The sequence below is a fragment of the Pseudorasbora parva genome, chromosome 23 (assembly GCF_024679245.1).
Source record: "Pseudorasbora parva isolate DD20220531a chromosome 23, ASM2467924v1, whole genome shotgun sequence".
Taxonomy (NCBI): domain Eukaryota; kingdom Metazoa; phylum Chordata; class Actinopteri; order Cypriniformes; family Gobionidae; genus Pseudorasbora; species Pseudorasbora parva.
The window spans coordinates 27258524-27280270 of NC_090194.1; the positions used below are offsets into that span (position 1 = coordinate 27258524).

The following is a 21747-nucleotide window of genomic DNA, read 5'->3' on the forward strand; positions in this document are numbered from 1 at the left end:
GGTATGTATTTGAGTGGTTGCAATAACACAATGTGTATTGTATTTTGGATACAAGTGTTTTCCAAATGGCACCCTGAGATTTCATTTTTGAACAAAGTGTTGTATGAGATAGAGTGTAGTATCCAGGACCAAGTGTGTTGCATAAAGGCATAAGTGTGTTGCAAAATTGTAGCTAGAATGCAAAGCAGCGCTTTTGTTTAAGGTATCGGTACAAGTGTTTGAGGTATGGTAACAAAAGCTTCAAGTTGTGTTACTTTAGTCTAAGCATGGGTCTATAGTGTTCAAGCAACGGGCATAAACTGTAATTAATTCCAGTAATAATTCCTGTAATAAAGCTGATAGCATCACTATTTTCTCCAGAATGACTCTACAGCTAAATCAAATTTTGTTGCAATATTGTCCTGTTTAACACTGTGAAGCTGCTTTGAAAAAAATCGTCATTGTAAAAGTGCTATATAAACAAAGCTGATTGATTGATTGATTGATACATATTCATATACATAAAACAAACAAACATTACAATTAAACAAATAAAATGTATATGAATGAATGTATGATTTGGGGCTCTAGCATAATTTGTTGTTAGATGCCAGTTGGTCACATTGCTTGTTATATTTGTGCTACCACTTTCTCTATCTGGGCTTTCCCAAAGTTCAAGGTCAACTTTCCCTCATTCAAAGGCACCAAAAGCTCCTTCCCCATCTCTGATGATGGTAACGATGTCACTTTTTTCTATAGTCTATGAGATGTGTACAAGTCTGAAACATACTCAGTGTCTGTGTTTTTATTTGTCTGTGTCTGAGTTTTACTCACTATTTCATGGCCTGCATGTGGTGGTGCGGATCTTGCAGCAGGAGGCGTGTCTGAGGAGGGAGTAGCTGAATTTGCCTTGGGGAGCTCATAAACAACAGCATTTCTTATAGGTGACTGTACCATGTGACTCCTAAACGAGGTGCTTTAAAGAGAGGCCCAACATGTTGAGAGGCATCACAGGTAATCACAGGTCGTCAGAAGAGTGTGTGAAAGCGCCATCCAGACTCTTAGACAGGCGATCGATGACACTGGAAACAGCCTGCAGATTCTCCATGGCGAGCAGAGGAAGCTTCACCAGCTCCGAGTTCTCAGAGGAGGAACTGGATGGGAGTCTTCAAGGGTCTGAGGATCTGGACAGCAGCGATGGCTGCAGCCTGACAGGACGTTACCCCAACAGCACCCTAAGTGAGCCGGAGGAGAGACAGGGCAAGAAACGCAGTAGACCGGTGCGCTCCAAAGCACGCAGAGTGGCGGCCAACGTGAGAGAGAGGAAACGCATCATGGATTATAACCAGGCCTTCAACGCTCTCCGAGTGGCTTTGCATCACGACCTGAGTGGAAAACGTCTGTCGAAGATCGCCACGCTCCAGAGAGCCATCAATCGAATCTCTGCTTTGTCTGTCTTCCTCACCAACAACCCACCTGCAAGTACGGGGAAGCCCTGCAGCCACCTTGAGTGTCACGGTCAGCCTGGCGGCTTGTGGCCGGAAATGGAGCCACCACCACCCGCCCACCTCGAATCCCAAAACTTCCTCTCCTGGCATCAGCCACTCACCCACCATATACAAAACCCCTTGCACAGACTGTCCTCAGAGAAACATGTTTTTACGGGCCCTGCATGTCCGCCATCCCCTCATTACTCGTGTTTCTCACCTGATGCCCAGCTTTACACACCTAACAGCGTGGCAAGCCCACCTAGGTATGGACGGATAGTTGATGTCGGGACGTATCAGCCAGGAGTTTGGGGATCTTGTGGCCCAAATCATATAGACAATTACGGGGAAACACTCCAGACACTACCTCTGCCCTGGCACATGGGTTATCTACAGGATGCTGGACCTCAGCACTGCCACGCCACACTGTGATACACACTCATTAAGAACTCTTAAGACTGTCGAGGGGAAAAATGAGAGCGAAAACTGGGAACATCACTGTCAACACCTGTAAACAGGTGAATTTCTGTGGTTAGGTCACTGTTTGGAAATACTGTACATATGTACATACTTTAAATGAAATTTATATATAATTAAATATGAATTTTGTTTTCAAAAGTATTGCATTAGTAAACAAACAGGACAAATAAAAGTTTGTAAAAAAAAACTGTGAATTAAAACAGAATTTCAACTTTTCTAATAAAATATGCAAAATAGTAACACACTGGCTCTTTCCTATGACGGTTAGGAATTTCAAGAATATTTCTGTGTTTACGTTTGTAGCAGTTGTGTGTTTTGTGTTTCCTTCTACTCATTGAAAAATGAAAATCCCACATTAGCACACTAGCATTTTCAGTAACTATTTAGCAAAGAATTTAAACTTATTTCAGAATGATTTGCACCACATTATGATCTCAAATGGCGTGACTTGAATTTACATTCAGTCTTTACATCTATTTATTTAACATATTATCCAAAGCATTTTAAAAATGTGAAATACAAAAAATCCATTAATCCTAAAAAAAGCATGTAACATGAGAGGTGTGAAAAATACAAAGTTTAAAAAAAAAAAAACTAGAACAGGCTAGAGCAGAGAAAAAAGTTGAAAAGTAAAATTATTTTTTATAATATTAAAGTCATAATTAATATTAAAAACCATAATTGCTAAAACAACAAAAAAGCTGTTCGTAGTACATGCTAATAAAAAGCACATGCTAGCAAAAGTGAAAACAAATAGTACACTGTAAAAAAATCCAACTTTTTTTGTTTTGTATGACAGATTCAGCTTTTAAAATGTATTCAACTATTTAACATGAAATATAATATACACATTAGTTTGTACAACTAATTGACCATAAGTTGAGAAAACTCAAAAATGTTCTGCAGCTGGTTGCCTTAAACTTTTAAGTTTTCTCAACTTTTTTTTTTACAGTGTACAAACTGTAGCTTCAATTTATAGCATATATATATATATATATATATATATATATATATATATATATATATATATATATATATATATATATATATATATATATATATATATATATATACACACACACACACACACACACACACACACACACACACACACACACACACACACACAGTGGGGCAATCGTGGACTGTCCATTATCCATGTTATTAAATTAAAAAATATATATATTTTATTAATTTTTTAAATATTAAATTTAAATTTTATTTAAATTTAACTTTTAACAGTAATTGAGTTAAATGCTCATGGGGCTCACTTGTTCGAGTAGGGTTGGACAAATCCTTCCACCAGAGAATAACAGTGAAGGTTAAAGGTTTGAAATATTTTTGAAATATGAGTGGGACCCTCCATCCTCAGAGTAGATGGTTAATATTAGACCATTAGCATGTACTTGGGGACAGATTTATGACCTCACAGGAAGGAAGTGCAAGCTCTACCCATAGAGAGAGAAAGAGAGAGATAGAAAATCCCTCTTGGTCTCTTTCCGGGAGCCCCGTGGCGACTGATCGTGCATTGGGTCTTTCATAGGGAGACCTGCAGGTGTCTGATCGGAGCTACACAAACATGGTTGAGGGTGAGAGAGAAAAGGGGAGGGATTTATTGTCTTCCTCTTATTTCATCTACAGACATGAATCATGGAAATCCCTGACTCACATCAAGTGTGCTGAGTGAGGTTGACGATGAATGTGTTGAGTGATGGTGACAACATGTCTCTCGTCCTACCTGCTGTGGCAGCGGGCCATTCAGTTGAGTACATAAACAGGTTTATATGTTGTTTTCTGCAGTGAGCAAATCTTTCCCGTCAATCCGGACATGGCTCATTTGATTCAATGCATTTGTCATACCTGTCAGATGAAGATCTGTAAACAGTATAAATAGCAGCAGTTTAAATAATCAGGTGAGCAATGGAAGCATTTGGACACTAGATGGCAGCACATTATTTGTGCAAACTGGACAATGGCAGGACTTAAACATAAAATTAAATGGAATCTTTATTATTTTCCACACAAGCACATTCTATGGAATTTGTTTCCATGACCCCAAAATATTCCACTTTCAATACATTAAACTCAAATTACAGCACTTAATCCTAAAACTAAGCCAAGACTAGGCATTAGTTCAATTAGGACATTAGCTTTTATAAACATGCCTTATATAAAAGTATTACTGGTGTACAATTTGAGACGAAACAATGGCACTGACATATTTTAAGATACATTAGTTTCTTTCAGTTAAGGCAGCTCAAATATACATTTTATTCTGGGACAACTCCGGTGAGAAATGAACCGAGGGGCAATTAACAGATGGTTACAGAGTAGATTGTTCTCTGGGATGCGTTTCATTGAAATCGAATGTAAAGAGTTTTATCTCTAAAAACAGATTAGCTTATAACACGAGTGTATGGGGCAAAACAACAAGCATCATTTAATAAATGAATATACAACCAGGAAGGGTCAATAGGTCAATTCTGATTTCATGTTGACTTTAAGCTGCTCTGGTGCAGCTCAGACAGAAGAATGAGATTATGAGCATTTGTAATGACGAGATTTGAATAAAGTGAGTCATCCTTGGCACAATAACACCTCTCACTCATAAACTTCAAACCCACGCTGATCTGCCAGGCCAGGTCGGGCCGCACCGCCCCCATGATGTCTGCGATGGGTACTGTTGACAGGAGAATGTGCAGAGGAGCGCATGCCAAGACACTGAGCACATGAGAGAGAGAAAGGGCAGATGACTCACCTGCAGCCTCTACTGTTTGCTATTAACGGAAGACACATACACACGTATATAAACAAACGCTAAAGCTGTTGGTGGTTAAAGCGTGATAGCATAGTTTATGTGTATGACCGTATGGGGGTTCTGGCATTGATTTGATTTTGGACCAGATAGATGAATGCAATTAAGACAATGTCCGTGATCCGCCAGCATTGCGCATAGCGTGCTGTTCATTTGGAAAATCATGTCATGTGCTGTGATCTGCCTCGACTATCCTCCACACACACCAGCAGGTGGTAACAGAACACCACTGCTGAAAGAGCCGCTTCCAAAACATCCTACCCTCTGTGAACAACAGTGCTGTATAGTGTTTAACACTGTAAAGCCTGACATATGAAATAATAGTCTGAATAAATTTCAATGCAACAGTTTATTGGTTTTAGTTTTGGCTGAGGTGGCAAAACTTATAGTGCAATGCAATAGAGATGTACTAATAAACGTTCCTCAAAAGGCTGATTGATTCAGTATAGAAAGTGTTTATTTTAAAATATTACTAACAATGTAACATTGATTATTTTTATTTATACCTTTATTTATTTATACAAAAAAAATATTTCACAGTAAAAAAACAGATTTTGGAATTAAACTAAAAAGGTGCAGACGAGGTTATCAAAAATAATTTAATTTATAAAATAAATAGAATAAATAAAAAAATAAAAATCCAAACTCATGCATTGACCTTAGTGTCATGCGCTACTGTTTGAGCTGAGGAACACTTAATTCCGCTGCCAAAAATATTGACGTTATTTTACATTTCTGGCTTAAAAAATACTTTGAACAGTGTCCATGAGCAAAGATGTCAGGTTTGTGCCCAGCAACTGCCTTTGAAATGAACGGGAAAGCTTGAAATAGCTTTCTCCAACAATTTTAGAGCTCCTAGGAACTAATAATATAGTCTCACCACAGTCAGACAAAATCAGGATTTCCCACAATCCCTTGAGCATTTATATAGTTGTTTATCTATCATATTGAGTTAAATGTCAACGGTTAACACAGCTTTGAGTGTCAGGACTGGGAAGTGCAATAACGGATCTCTGAAGTGATTTCTGCTGTCTGCTCTGTTGAATTTGTTCACTGCAGGGATTATGAGAAATTCAGCCCCTCAAGTTCTGTCCACGTCTAGTGTTGTCTCTCTCTCTCTCATCATATTTCACTTTCTTTTCCACATCATCGCCCCGTTCCTCAGGCCCCATCTTAAACTTATATAGATAAACTCTTCTATAGTCTATCTCATCAGTTCAGTCTCAAACATATCTTGAGTTTATACTTTCATGCAGACTGCTGCCCTGCCCATTTCAGTTCTTCTATATCCTTACAATAAACCTCATCATATACCATCACATAAAACACACACACACACACACACACACGCACACGCACACGCACACGCACACGCACACGCACAAACACACACACACACACACACACACACACACACACACACACACACACACACACACACACACACACACACACACACACACACACACACACACACACAACACACACACACACACACACACACACACACACACACACACACACACACACACACACACACACACACACACACACACACACACACACACACACACACACTCACCCACACACACGCACATGTCGTGTTTTCATGTTTAATGGGGACTTTCCATAGGCGTAATGGATTTCATACTGTACAAACTGTACATCCTATCCCCTTACACTGCCCCTGCCCCTAAACCTACCCATCACAGGAAACATTCTGCATTTTTACTTTCTCAAAAAAACTCCTTCTGTGTGATTTAGAAGATGTTTTCCTCATGGGGACCTAAAAATGTCCCCACAAGGACAAGGATTTCGGATATTGCCATCTTTGTGGGGACATTTTGTCCCCATAACGTAGGGATTACCAGGTCTCACATACACACACACACACACACACACACACACACACACACACACACACACACACACACACACACACACGCACACACAAATCAGATATAACATTATGACCTGAAGTGAAAAACTGAATTATCTCTTCATCACTGCACCTGTTAGTGGGTGGGATATATTAGGCAGCAAGTGAACGTTTTGTCCTCAAAGTTGATGTGATAGAAGCAGGAAAAATGGGCAAGTAAGGATTTGAGCGAGTTTGACAAGGGCCAAATTTTGATAGCTAGAGAACTGGGCCAGAGCATCTCCAAAACTGCAGTTCCCTATATTAAAGGAACTTCGCACTGCGTCGAAACGACGAATTTGGGTATGCTCCCGAAGCATCAACGCATCTGAAGAATGAATGAAACTAGTCCAATCCTGATTGGTGTTACGTCATGACGTAGATGTGACGGTATACCCGGAAGCTATAAAGGGGAGGCCGGCGCATAGTAGCGTCAGTTATCTCTCTTCAGCATAATGCTCCGTGTGAAATTGTCTGTCTATTTATTGTTGTCTGTCCAGTATATATCATTATATCAGTAAAATGGTGACTAAGAGCAGTGAATTCAGGCGGTGTGTGCCTCCGTTTCATGTAGGGTGCAGACACACATTCGTTTTGTGTTCTATGTTTGGGTGTTCAGCATGCCACAGCGGCTCTTGAGGGAGCCGCCTGTGAGCATTGTGAGAAGCTGACACTTAAAGTGCTTTACTGCCCATTTTTAATGACGGCGGTCAGCCCCGTGAACCCCATGGTTCTGGACCCGCGGCCGCCAAGGCGGCCCGGCGTCGCAGATCATGGGGTTCACAGCTGGATTTGTCAGCAGAGATTGAGACTGCCGAGGCACTTTCTCAATCATCCGCTGACAGTTCAGATGATCGCCCTCCCCGTGTGGAAGCCCACGCTGCGGCTTCTTCCCCCAGGGTGGGCGGTCCAATGCTCGTTCTCTCTGGTTCTGAGGAGCTAGACGAGTTCGACATCGAGGCGGGTGGTGAAGATATTGTGTTGCCACTTCATTCACCTGTCAATGAGGAGCTAGTTGAGGTGTTGATCCGTGCAGTGGCTAAATTAAACATCGAGTGGCCACAAGAAACGCAGGAGATCCAGCCGCCCAGTAGGCTGGATGATCGCTTTCTTTCACGCCAGGCTCCAGCACCTCACCCGGGCTTACCATTTTTTTCAGACCTGCACAATGAGTTGTGCAGGTCCTGGAATAAGCCATATTCCGCGCACGTCTCCAATCCCCCGGTACTGGATAATTCTAATGTGCTGGGGGCGCACGAGGCTGGTTATGGGACGATGCCGCGGGTGGAAGATGCTCTTGCGAGCTATCTTTCGCCCGAATCGGCATCGTCCCTTAAAGCCCCGGTATTGCCCACCAAGCCATGCCGCGATACATCCGCATTGGTGGGCAGGGCATATATGGCGGCTGGGCGGGCTGGTAGTTCCCTGCATACATTATCCATCTTGCAGGCATTCCAAGCCCGACCTCTTTAAGGAGTTAGACGAGGGAGAGGGGCCCTCTCTGGAGGATATTTTAGAGCTCCGGAAAGCTGCCTATTTGTCTCTCCGCATCACCAAGGAGACGGCCCGTGCCATTGGCCGCTCCATGGCTTCTATGGTGACTGTGGAGAGACATCTTTGGCTCAATCTGTCGGGGATGAAAGAGAGGGATAAAACCTTTCTCTTAGAATCCCCAATTTCGCCTTCGGGTCTGTTTGGCGACGCCGTTAATACCGTCGTCGACAGATTCCAGGAGGCGAAAAAACAATCGGCAGCTTTCCGACAGTTGCCCCCTCGGTGTCCTAAGGGGAAGGCTGTCCCAAGTGGGCAGCCTCAGCCTTCAACTAGCTCCTCGCACCGGCAGGTGCAAAAAGAGAGCGTCGCCTTTAGAGCCCCTCCTCCGGGAGCCTGGCAACAAAGGCGGCTGTATATTCCTGTATATAGAAAAAGGGTACAGACTGCAGTTCGATCACCCCCCTCCAAAATTCAATGGGGTGACATGGACTGCAGTGGTGCCACAGTGGGTTCGGGTAATGGAACAATAAGTAAAATCCTTGCTGGCAAAGGAAGCCATAGAAAAGGTTCCAATGTCGGAGAGGGAGGCCGGGTTCTACAGCCGGTACTTTATAGTTCCAAAAAAGGATGGAGGGCTTTGGCTGATTTTAGATCTAAGGTATCTGAACTGGTCTCAATTCAAGTTCAAGGTTCATTCAGGTTCAAGATGTTAACTATCTCTACCGTCGTGAGTCAGATCCAGCCCGAGGACTGGTTCGTCACAATAGATTTAAAAGACGCCTATTTCCGTACATCCATCCTTCTCGCAAATCGAGACCACTCTGGCGGCAGTCTCAGGAATAAAGCTAGGCCAGAATATTACTGTGAAACACTTTCAGAGACTTTTAGGGCACCTAGCGGCAGCGTCCAACGTTATTTCCTTCAGCCTGTTGCACATGAGGGCCCTGCAGTGGTGGCTAAAGACCAGGGGGTTCTCCCCCAGGGAGAACCCTTTTAGTATGATCAGAGTTACGCGCAAATGCCTTCGGGCTCTAGTCATATGGAAGAAAATCTGGTTTCTGTCCCAGGGACCAGTGCTGGGAGCATCATGTTGCCGGAAGACCGTTTCAACAGATCCCTCACTGGTTGGGGCGCGGTCATGGAAGGCCGCTTTGCGAGAGGTCCGTGGGAGGACCGTCATTCCTCCTGGCACATAATTTGAGATGATGGCGGTCTACAAAGCTCTGAGGAGTTTTTTCCCGGATCTCTGCGGGCACCATGTTCTGGTCTGCACGGACAATATGGCAGTCGTGGCATACCTGAACCGCCAAGGGGGGTTGAGGTCGCGCCCTCTTTGCAGACTGGTGCATCTCATCCTCCTTTGGTCACAAGAGAAATTGTTATCCCCCAGGGCAATGTACATCCCGGGAATACAAAATCAGGGGGCAGACATACTGTCGAGGCAGAGGCTGAGGCCCGGGGAATGGCGGCTCCACCCGGAGGTGGTGGAGTTGATATGCGAAAGGTTCGGCCCAGTGGAAGTGGATCTATTTGCATCTCGAGAGACGTCCCACTGTCCACTGTGGTTACCATGGTACAGACGTGGCCAAGGCTGCGTCTGCATGCATTTTCCCCTATCACTCTGCTCCTCGGGGTCCTGGAGAGAGTCTTCTTCTGGTAGCTCCTCATTGGCCGACTCGAGTATGGTTCTCGGATATCGTAGCTCTGCTGGTGGGTCCCCCTCTGAGGAGGGACCTTCTGTCACAGGCAGGGGGCACAATATCCCCCCCCCCCCCAGAAATATGGAACCTTTGGGTCAGGTACCAAGAGGTTGGACTACCAGCAGATGTGATAGAGACCTTACTTAGCTCCAGTGCTCCGTCAACTAGGAGATTGTACAGCCTCAAGTGGAATGTGTTCGTTACTTGGTGTAGGGAACATGAGGTGGACCCAGTTAACTGCCTGGTGGCTTCAGTGCTGGAGTTCCTCCAAAATCGTTTCTCTGCAGGGCTTACCCCGTCCACACTCAAGCTGCACGTGGCTGCCATTGGGGCTTTCCACATTCCTTTGGGTGATGGGCCTTTGGGTAGGCACCAGTTGGTTGTACGTTTCCTCCACGGGGCTAGGAGGATGAGGCCTGTAGCACGTACCAGGGTTCCTTCCTGGGATCTGGCGGTGGTTCTCGAAGGTTTGGCTGAGGCCCCCTTCGAGCCGCTTGAATCCATTGATCCTAAATATCTGACCCTTAAAGTGGCATTCCTTCTTTCTATTACATCTCTGAGGAGAGTGGGGGACCTTCAGGCCTTGGCAGTTACGTCGACTTGCCTGGAGTTTGCCCCCGGAGGAGTAAAAGCTATCCTGCACCCTAGGCCAGGCTATGTGGCTAATGTGCCCTCTAATGTGGTCAGGTCTTTAGTATTACAGGCTTTCCATCCTCCGCCTCACGTGACGGCGGAAGAGGGGAGACTTTTCCTCTTGTGCCCCATTAGGGCACAAGAGGATATATCTAGAGAGGTCAGCACAGTGGAGGAAATCTGACCAGTTGTTAGTGTGTTTTGGTTCGCCTAAGAAGGGGTTGCCTGCAGCTACTCCTACTATTAGTAATTGGATAGTGCAGGCTATTGCCTCGGCATATCAGGTGCACGGTTTGCCTTCACCTATAGCCGTTAGGGCACACTCTACCAGGGGCATGGCGTCTTCGGTGGCTCTTCTTTCTGGCGCTCCAATGCAGGATATCTGTGAAGCGGCTGGTTGGGCCTCTCAGCACACATTTATAAGGTTTTACAGCCTACACCTCCTTGCGACTCCCGGCGCTATAGGGTGCTTCAGTCCTAATTGTGCCTGGTTTCCAGCTTCATATTAGAGCAGGCGTACCCTTGGTGTGGCCTAGTGGGTACTCGTTCCCCAAATTCGTTGTTTCGACGCAGTGCGAAGTTCCCTCGATATAGGGAACGTCTCGTGTTATGTATATAACCCTTGTTCCCTGAGAGGGAACGAGCACTGTGTCTCGTCGCCACACCACATATCACCTGAGAACGTTTTACTTCATTGCGATAATTGAAGCTACTATGCGCCGGCCTCCCCTTTATAGCTTCCGGGTATGCCGTCACATCTACGTCATTACGTAACACCAATCAGGATTGGACTAGTTTCATTCATACTTCAGATGCGTTGATGCTTAGGGAGCATCCCCAAATTTGTCGTTTCGACGCAGTGCTCGTTTCATCTCAGGGAACAAGGGTTATGTACATAACCCAAGATGTTCTTCCCGGTCTGCAGGGGTCAGTATCTATCAAAACTGGTCCAAGAAAGGAACAGTGGTGAACCGGCGACAGGGTTACAGGCTCATTGATGCAGATGGGGAGCTAAGGCTGGCCCGCGTGGTTCGATCAAATAGATGAGCTGCTGCAGCTCAAATTGCTCAAGAAGTTAAAGGACAACTCTGGTGAAAAATGAACCTGGGGTAATTAACACATGGTTATCGAGTAGATCATTCTCTGGGATGCATTTTCATGAAAATCGAATGTAAAGAGTTTTATCTCTTATAACACAAGTGTATGGGGCATACAATAAGTAAAATTAAATCGCTAGTTAATACCACTAACAAGGCTTAAAATAGCCGCACACTAACACGGTAGCATAATGAGGGTCCCTACATGCAAACTGAAGCATTGAGAACTTTGACCACGGAGCAATGGAAAAAGGTAGCCTGGTATGATGAATCACATTTTCTTTTACATCACGTTGTTGGCCGGGTGCGTGTGCGTTGATCCTTTTGGGACTCCAATAGTGCAATCAAGAAAGGATGGGCATATATCATTAATTCTTATTCATTGTTTCCTTAAATTTAGATATGATTCCATCCATGTTTTTGTGTCAATAGAAAAACAATACAATTTAGACATACAATTGTACAATTTAGATAAAAGTGACTGACAGTATCAAAAGCCTTCTTAAAATCAATGAAGACAGCTCCTCTGATGTAATTTGTTCAACAAAGTTTAATAGTTTGCTGTCTCTGTAGAATTATGTACCTTAAATCTGAACTGCATATGACGTAGAAAATAACCAATATTTACCACAATATTTCATTAACTGATTACAAATTTCCTTTTGAATTACTTTGGAAACCACTGGAAGAATACAAACCCTACAAACCCAATTCCAAAAAAGTTGGGACACTGTACAAATTATGACTAAAAACAGAATGCAATGATGTGGAATTTTAACATTTTAATATTTTATTAAAAATACAAAATGTATACATCTAAACGCGTGTGTGGACGGGGCCTTATTGCTACACTGTAAAACATTTTTTTTGTTTGTTGTTGGTTTAACTTAAAAAAGTAAGTAACCTGGTTGCCTTACATTTTTTAGTTAATTGAAATTAAAAATTTGAGTTGATACAATGAAGGAAATTTGTTTAATAAATAGAAACTCAAAATATTATTGTATCTGAACCACATAACAAATTTGATAAATCATGAAAATAGCACTATTTGGCATGTTTCACTGCGTCATCAGAAATAAAACACACACAATTACCCAATATGCTTACAAAATCTTTAAATAATAATTTAATAAAGGTTGTCTCAAAAAATTTTCATTGTATTAACTCAAAATTTTAATTTCCATTAAGTCAAAATTTTAAGGCAACCCGGTAACTTTTTTTCGAAATATTTTTTTACAGTGTACCTGTCCCACCTTTTTGGAATGTGTATCTCTTATGAAATACAATTTGTTTCTTTTTTTTTTTTCTTTTGTACTTTGCTGATATTTTCCCAGACTTGTCTGCTATTCCCCTTAGCATCATTTATATGGTCAATGAGGAATTTTGATTCTTTTGATTTTCTCGATTTCTTTACAACTTTATTACTTAAACACTGAAATGTCCTTCTTTCATTGTCACAGTGCATTTTGGTTGTGTGTGATGTTCATGTTCTTGTTTCTTAATAGTTCATGTTGATGTTTCATGTTTTTGAGTTTGTCATGTTCACTGTCATGTTTCTTAGTTTGCCTTGTTCACTGCCATGCACTTCCTGGTCTTGTCATGTGATTCCCATGCCCTCATGTGTTCTTGTGTCATTCATTGTTTAATCAGTGTTTACAGGTTTCCTGTGTCCAGTCATTAGTCCTTGTGTATTTAAGCCCTCATGTTTTTCATGATCCTGGTCTCATACTGATGTGGTAACCCACCGTTTGGTGAGTCTAGTCTAGTCATGTTGTTTGGATTTTTAAATAAAACTGCACATGGGTTCAGCAAACTTGCCTTCAGTGGACCTTCAAATACAGTCATGAACTAACTCAGATTTGAGTGCTATTTTTAAAGGGTTGGTTGCATGCGATTTCACTTTTTTAACTTTAGTTAGTGTGTAATGTTGCTGCTTGAGCATTAACAGTATCTGCAAAGTTACAGCGCTGAAAGTTCAATGCAAATGGAGATATTGTCTTTTAAAGTTATGGCAGTTTATTGCCTACAAAAACAACCGGTTTGGACTACAGCGAGCTTCTTCCCGGGTTGGTGACATCCTAAACCCTTGCTAGTCACAGCAGATGTGACTTCTAACCGTAATGGTAAGGGGTGTGTGTTTCCGGACAACCTGTGCTTGGCACTTCAGCCAATAAAAATAAAATAAAAATACATGAATCTACATTTGGCCATCTAACCAATCTAAGACCACTGCGTTTTTCGGAGGGATGGGCTTCATAGAAGCAGGAAGCAAATGAGCTGTTCAAAGGACAATGGAGACAGTGGTGTGGAATAAAGGTCAAATATAAGAAAAATACAGCATTTAAAAAAAGAAAAAAAAAAGAAGTATTAAGACATGCTATACTGTGTCCCATAAACACAATAAAAAAAAAAAAAAAAACATGAAACCATCCCTTTAAGGCATGCCTCTGTTTCATAAACTTCCAGCTTTTCATTTTACCAAGGTAAATTCTGTTTCTTTCTAGAGAATGTAAAATTCTTATATACATATACATACAGTATACATATACATATACATTTCTCTTCAAATTGATTTAGCAATCCTCATTAGTTTTACTAAGATAGTGATAGTGCCACATTATGCAGAAACAAAGATTCATTGTTGTTTTTGTAAATAAAATAGTTTTAAACCTTCAGCTTCTCATTACAGAGACTTATGGCAGAAATTAAGGAAATTTACACATCAGGGGGCTTATAGTGTCAATAATTTGCTATTCAATAAAACAGGCCATAAAAACCGTAATCACCAACATAAATATAGCAGGCTACAAACTCTTCTCGAAATTCCCTCTGTGCATCGCTCGTCTCGCACCACTGAATGACTTGACGTGGAGCGAGAATAGACCCGTAGAGAGAGATTCTCATCAGCATGAGCATCAGTTAATGAATCTATTTGATGTTAACATGCAAATCTCACTCATCAGAGACATTAGTGCAAACCTCGCACATTCAAACATCCAAATCCCAGCAGTAGAGTATTATTATCACATAACCATTAAAGAAAATTATTAGTGTATGAGTGTTTGATACAGAAAACAGTAAAAAGGCATCTGTTTTATTAGGTAATCCTAATTGCTGGCTGTATTAATCTTGTAGTAATTTTACATTCAAGGATTCAACTCTCCTAGGTCAATCACTTGAATAACACTCAGTTTGAATGCTGATTACAGATGTGCTGAATCGAAACAACAAGTAAATCTTTCAGATGGTGCTCTGGATAAGTTGTGAGTCTCACATGTATCAGTACCCTTTTAAATTCAGTTTTTTGTTCATAAAATATTCCACCATTCTAATTTGCACCAAGTACCCTGTCATGTACTTAAATGTTTAAATGAGTTGCTTGAATGTCAAAACACTAAACTGGAAACATATTTCCAAGAATTCACATTAAAACATGTCATCTGTCTGAATAACCTTTATTAAACATTTAAAAGGCCACACACAAACATTCATCTATGCTAAATGGATCCATGCTTTTATGTGGCTGGGTATCAAAAGTGATGCCAAACTTCTCATCCAAACGTTAATTAAACGAGTCTCTGGATGCTGTCAGACTCTAATTACAGCTGAGACACACTCATTAACATCTCATCTCTGACACAGAGGTTTGTATGGGCCCTTCTATCTCATATAGCCCATCCCAGGAGGTCCTTTGAAAACTAGTTTTCACAGCAGGTCTTAGAAAAGGGTAATTCTCAGGAAATTAAATTAATATTTTTTTATCATTTCATTTCAAAAGGTCAGTGCTGAACTTAAAAATGTTCTCTGTCTCAAAGTACCTAGACAGAAACCAACTGTCAAGCCCTCACAGTCATCAGTCACTACCATGCCCACTCGTTCACCATCACCTGAATTCTGAACACCTGGGCACCGTCATCAGTCACCACTATATCAACCAGGCTCACCTTCACTCCCATTGTCTGTTCTTACACCGATCCCATCGTCGACTACCTGTCCTTCGTAGAAGCCCTCACCTGTACCATCCTCGTCTTCATTGTCATCATCCTCTTCGTCTTCCCCATCATCGTCTTCACTATCATCGTCATCCATCTGAGTGTAACCATCCACCTAAGTATCACCTGTGTCCGAAACCTCTGATAATAAACGTTGCACTTGCACTAATCCCTCTGTGTCTTTGTCTGTGACAGAAGACCAGACCAAATGCAGAACTCTTTGGAAACAGGCGGGGACCGCACCGCAGACCACTTCACCCCGCTGGTTCACGGTGTACGGTCCTCACTGGTTCACGACACTCCCTCCACCGCTACCCATGCTAGCGTATCATCACCTGCACCACCGGCAACCGCTACTTCGTCAGCTGCCTGCGTAAGTCCCATGGCCCGACCAGTGAACTACAGCAGCGCGGCGGAGGATTGCAGTGGGTTTCTCTTGCAAAGTTCCCTGCATATGGAAGCGAATTCCCATCTGTTCCACAGCGAGAGAGGCCGGGTGGCGTTTATCATCTCATTACTCTCAGGCCGAGCCCTTCAGTGGGCAAAGTAGCTATGGGAAGCGAATGCCCCTGTCATCGGCTCAATCACCGCCTTCTGCACCCATCTAAAAGAGGTATTTGGTCAACAAACTGCCGAATTATCTGTCCATGATCAACTGTTTTCTATTCGCCAAGGCAAACGAGAGACAATGAGTTCCTATACACTCAATTTCCGCACGCTGGCCTGTATGAGCGGATGGAATGAATCAGCCCTCGTCACTGCCTTTCGCCACGGCCTCCTTGCTGACGTCAAGCAACTTATTGTGGTCTGCGAGGAAGCCATGGGCTTGGAGGCCCTCATCCAGAAAACCATCCACGTGTCTCAACGGTTATCTGCCTGTGGCCTCTCTTCACCTGCTGCCGATCCTCCACCCGCTCAAACACCTGTTGCACCTCCAGCACCTGAACCCATGCAGATCGACTCATACCATCTCAGCACCACCGAACGCCAACGTAGGATATCCCAACATCTGTGCCTGTATTGTGGGGGAGATGGACATGGCATCACAATCTACCCCGTGCGACCCACTCGGCCAGCGGTGAGTACCATCCAAATACCTCCTATAACGGCAAACCTTACAAGACTCCAGTATTCATTTGTAATTCTCACTCATCTGTTGCAGCACAAGCCCTCATCGACTCCGTGGCATCATCGGCGGGAAACTTCATCAGTCAGCAAACCCTCGAAAAGTTTACCGGCCGACGTCAACGTTGTCCCGTCGACCTTTCAGGGAAAACCGCTGGGCCGAGGTCTTTTCTGCCATTTCTCCCCCACACTTACACTACGTGTTGGTCATCTGCATGAGGAAACCATCACGTTCATGGTGCTGGAGGAGTCAACCGCGAACATCATCCAGGCTTATATTACACCAGCTGCATATCCACTGGTCCACCAGAGAGATCCTGCAATGCTGGATGCTAGCCGAACTTAGCTCCGCCCACAACATTTTTAGGTCGGGCAGTTCGGTCTGGCCTTGCTCCATAGAGGAGTAATTATCTCTGAACAGAAACTGTTCGGACCAATGAAATCAACAGGGCAGGCTTTAGACGATGACGGACAGATGATAAACAGTAACGTAATCATGCACGTCATCAAAGGGGTTTGGATTATATTTTTTCGAATCCTAAATGGAGAGCTTGCTTGTATATGCATTCACCACTTTACAATTTCTCTCTGAAATGATGATCATGTTGGGTAAGTACTCTGTGTATCATTCATTTTTTTTTTTTTACAACACCGGCAAAGATTGTGTATTCCAGCCTGATACCAGCGCACGTGCAGACAGGGTTGCCAAGTTTTTACAACAAAACCCGCCAACTACTAGCCCTAAACAACAGTTTCTTGGGGGGGGTTCTCCGGGGGGAAAATGGCGTTTGGGGTAAAATGCGTGTTATTTTGGCAAGGATGCCTGCTAAGATTCGCACTCATGGGTCTATATATCACATAAAAGTCGCTTCAACCCGCGAACATAGAAAACAACCCGCGGGGAAAAAAACGCAGACTTGGCAACACAGTGCAGTTGAACTATGTTGACATTTGACAATGCATCGCTTCATTGCTCTGATTGGTTGTAGGTCTATCCAATTGATGTCTTTCCTGGTTCGGTTGAAACACGCCCCATAATCACAGCCCAATGGAGCAGTTTCAGACTCATATTCTGACTAGAATTGAGTATGACCACGTCAGGTTAGCAATGGGGTGAGAAATGCTTTGATTGTTGTATTCATCGTCTTCGCCGAAAAAGGTCCATCATCATCATCATCATCATCATCATCATCATCAGTTCCTTCATCATTGCCTGTCCAGTCCACCTCAGTAGAGAGTCCCGAAACTCAAGTCAACGTGGCCATTCCCCCAGCTTACAAGGCGTTCCAGGAAGTCTTCAGTAAGTGGTTGGCTACCAAACTACCACACCATCGGCCATGGGATTGCGCCATCGACCTCCTGCCTGGGGCTACTCTACCGAAGAGCCGCGTCTATCCTCTGTCCATCCCAGAACAGAAGGCCATAGAGGAGTATGTGCACGCAGAGCTACAAAAAGGGTTCATCCGTCCATCAACCTCCCCTGCCGCTTCAAGCTTTTTCTTCATGGCCAAGAAGGACGGAGGTTTGCGGCCGTGTATCGACTACCGTCACCTTAATTCTCAGACATTTCAAGTTTAGTTTTCCTCTTCCTCTGGTCCCATCCGCCCTAGAACAGCTCCGTGGGGCCACCATCTTCTCCAAACTCAATCTCAGAAGTGCCTACAACCTCATTCGTATTCGCAAGGGAGACGAGTGGAAGACAACTTTCATCACTCCCTCAGGTCACTAGGAATATCGGGTGATGCCGTATGGGCTGTCCAACTCACCCTCCATCTTCCAAAATTATATGAATGAGGTATTTCGTGAATTCTTAAACAAGTTTGTCATCGTCTATATCGACGACATCCTCATCTATTCTAGTGACCTCATGGAGCATGAAGACCATGTCTATCAAGTCCTGCAGAAGCTCCGAGACCATCACCTTTATCTCAAGCTTGAGAAGTGCGAGTTCCAGTTTCTTGGGTACATCATAGAAAACCATGGAGTCAAGATGGACCAGAGGAAGGTGGACACCATCACCCATTGGCTTCAGCCGACCACCATCAAAGAGCTGCAGCGCTTCCTGAGATTCGCCAACTTCTACCGCCGCTTCTTGAAGACTTAGAGTCTGCTCAGCTCACCTCCCTGCTCCAGAACCGGCCCAAGTCTCTGTCCTGGACTCCATCGGCCACGGAGGCCTTCCACCAGTTGAAGAACACCTTCTAGTCCGCTCCGATCCTGGTCCTCCCCAATCCTCATCTTCCGTTCTTCGTCGAAGTGGACCCCTCATCGACCAGGGTCGGAGCGGTTCTGTCTCAGCGGCAGGGGACACCCTCACGACTCCATCCATGTGCCTTCTTCTCCAAGAAGCTATCCCCGGCGGAGCAGAATTATGACATCGGCAACTGGGAGCTCCTGGTGATCAAACTCGCCCTGGAAGAACGGAGACCCTGGCTGGAGGGAGCAGAACATCCATTTGAAGTCATCACCGACCATCATAACCTTGAGTACCTTCGAGATGCCAAACGGATCATCGTCGGGCCAGCTGGGCCCTCTTCTTCACCAGATTCAATTTCAAGGTGACGTACTGTCCAGGGAACCAGAACAACCGGGCGGATGCCCTTTCTTGTCTTCACCAAGCCGACCCTGAGCCAGAGCACTTTGAAACCATCCTCCCTCCAGCCATGGTTGTCAGCCCGATCCAGTGGGCGCTCCAGGAGCAGATCCAACAGGAGAACGCCCAACAGCCGGGAGGTCCAGAAGGGGGCCTCTATGTCCCGCCTCGTCATCGCCTGCCCCTTCTGGACTTGGCTCATTCTTCACCGGGCTTTGAACACCCAGGCAGGAGAAGGACCCTCTCGCTCCTTCGCCACCATTACTGGTGGCCTGCCATGCCTCGAGACGTCTCCCGATTCGTCAAGGGATGTTCAGTCTGCACCATTGCCAACACCCCTAGGAGACTCCCCGAGGGCAAGCTGGTCCATCTTCCAATCCCCAAACATCCCTGGAGCCATTTGGGGATCGACTTCATGACTGACCTGCCATCATCCCAAGGTTTCACCTGTATCCTAGTTGTTGTCGACCGATTTTCAAAATCCTGCAAACTCATCCCCTTCAAAGCTTTACCTACCGCGTTGGAAACCGCCGAGGCACTCTTCACCCAAGTCTTCCAACATTTTGGGCTTCCGGAAGACATCGTTTCTGACCGAGGACCGCCTTCTTCCGTTTCCTAGGGAGTATCTGTCAGCCTCTCATCAGGTTACCATCCTCAGACCAATGGCAAGACTGAACGGAAGATCCAGGAGATCAGGAGATTCCTGAGGGTATACTGCCACCAGAAACTGCCACGCATATGCCCAGAATTCACTCCAGCAGTCCAACACAGGGCTCACCCATTCCAATGTGTCCTCGGCTACCAACCATCGCTCTTCCCCTGGACGGGTGAGCCCTCGGAGGTCCCAGTGACCTGGTGGATTACTGGTTCCGCCAGAGCAAGACGGTCTGGGACTCTAGCAGGCAGTCCGGAGACACAAGCACCACACTGACGGCAAACGCAGACCCACGCCGCGGTACCAGCCAGGCCAGAAGGTCTGGCTCTCCACGAGGGACGTCCATCTCCGGCTGCCTTCCCGTAAACTGAGTCCCCGATACATTGGACCATTCACGGTAGACAGGCAGCTGAATGAAGTCACCTACCGCCTTCCTCTTCCACCCACCTACAAGATATCACCATCATTTCATGTGTTCTTACTCAAGCCCTTCACTAAACCTTTCCCTTCTTCATCCACAGATCCTGGTGATGGTGCTGTATCTCCTCCTCCTACCATCGAAGAGGACCCATCAGTCTACCGGGTGAGAGCCATCCTCGACCCGTGGTGACGGGGTTCCCGGATGGAATACCTGGTGGATTGGGAGGACTACGGTCCTGAGGAGTGGAGCTGGATCCCCAGAAATTATGTGCTGGACCCGAATCCTCTCACTCAGTTTCACCAAGACCACCCTGACCAACCCGCTCCTAGGGGCCATGGTAGACCCCGTCACCGCCTGTCCCAGCCGCCAGGAGCCGCCTGTGGAGGAGGGGGTACTGTCATGCCCTCACAGTCATCAGTCACTGCCACGCCCACTCATTCACCATCACCTGAATTCTGAACACCTGGGCATCATCACCAGTCACCACTATATCAACCCGGCTCACCTTCACTCCCATTGTCTGGTCTTGCACCGATCCCATCGTCGACTACCTGTCCTTCGTGGAAGCCCTCACCTGTACCATCCTCGTCATCATCGTCATTGTCCTCTTCGTCTTCCCCATCATCGTCTTTACTATCATCGTCATCCATCTGAGTGTCACCATCCACCTAAGTATCACCTGTGTTCGAAACCTCTGATAATAAATGTTGCACTTGCACTAATCCCTCTGTGTCCTCATCTGTGTCTGACATCAACCAAGCGTGACCAGACGTCCCAATTTTTATGGTTTTTGGTGTGCTGTCCCAGACTAAAGCTTTTCCCGGAAATGTCCCTGTTTTACAGCTGGTTCAAAACAACCCGCAACTAGGCTACACTACAAAGAAAGAAAAAGAAAAAGCACAACCAACAGTTGCCTGCTGGTTATATGAGCAATTGAGTAGTGATTATTTTGCATTTATTCATTTTGCATACGATTATATTGAAAGTGACTTTCATCATGAAGAGGTGAATAAACACAAAGTGCATAAAATATGAAGGTTGATGGGGTCATCTCTTCCATGAGTTTTCTTTTAAATGTTGTCAGAGATTCTGAATTCCGGATGAAGGTGGAGAGATCATTCCACGAGCAAGGAATAGTAAACGAAAATTTTCTGGAGAGTGATTTCATGCCTCTCTGTGGTGGTCCTCTGCTGAGTGCAGGCCATTTTAAACATTCCTAAAAGTTCCATAGTCACAACCAAGTGTGCCACATAAGTCCTGAAAAGTGAAACAATCACATTAGGTGTGCGACCCCCTTCAGGCACAATCGGCTTAAGAACGCGCATATAAACGCACTCAAAGGGTTCTTTTCCTCTCTA

At 44.6% G+C, this 21747-nt stretch overlaps 1 protein-coding gene across 1 annotated transcript; it reads left to right on the plus strand.

The window, feature by feature from the left end:
- The first annotated feature begins 1004 nt into the window (after positions 1-1004).
- bhlha9 (basic helix-loop-helix family, member a9) lies at positions 1005-2009 on the plus strand. Its single transcript, XM_067433876.1, has one exon. It carries the CDS (start codon positions 1056-1058, stop codon positions 1896-1898), a length of 843 nt encoding a protein of 280 aa, XP_067289977.1. The 5' UTR covers positions 1005-1055; the 3' UTR covers positions 1899-2009.
- Positions 2010-21747: the final 19738 nt, after the last annotated feature.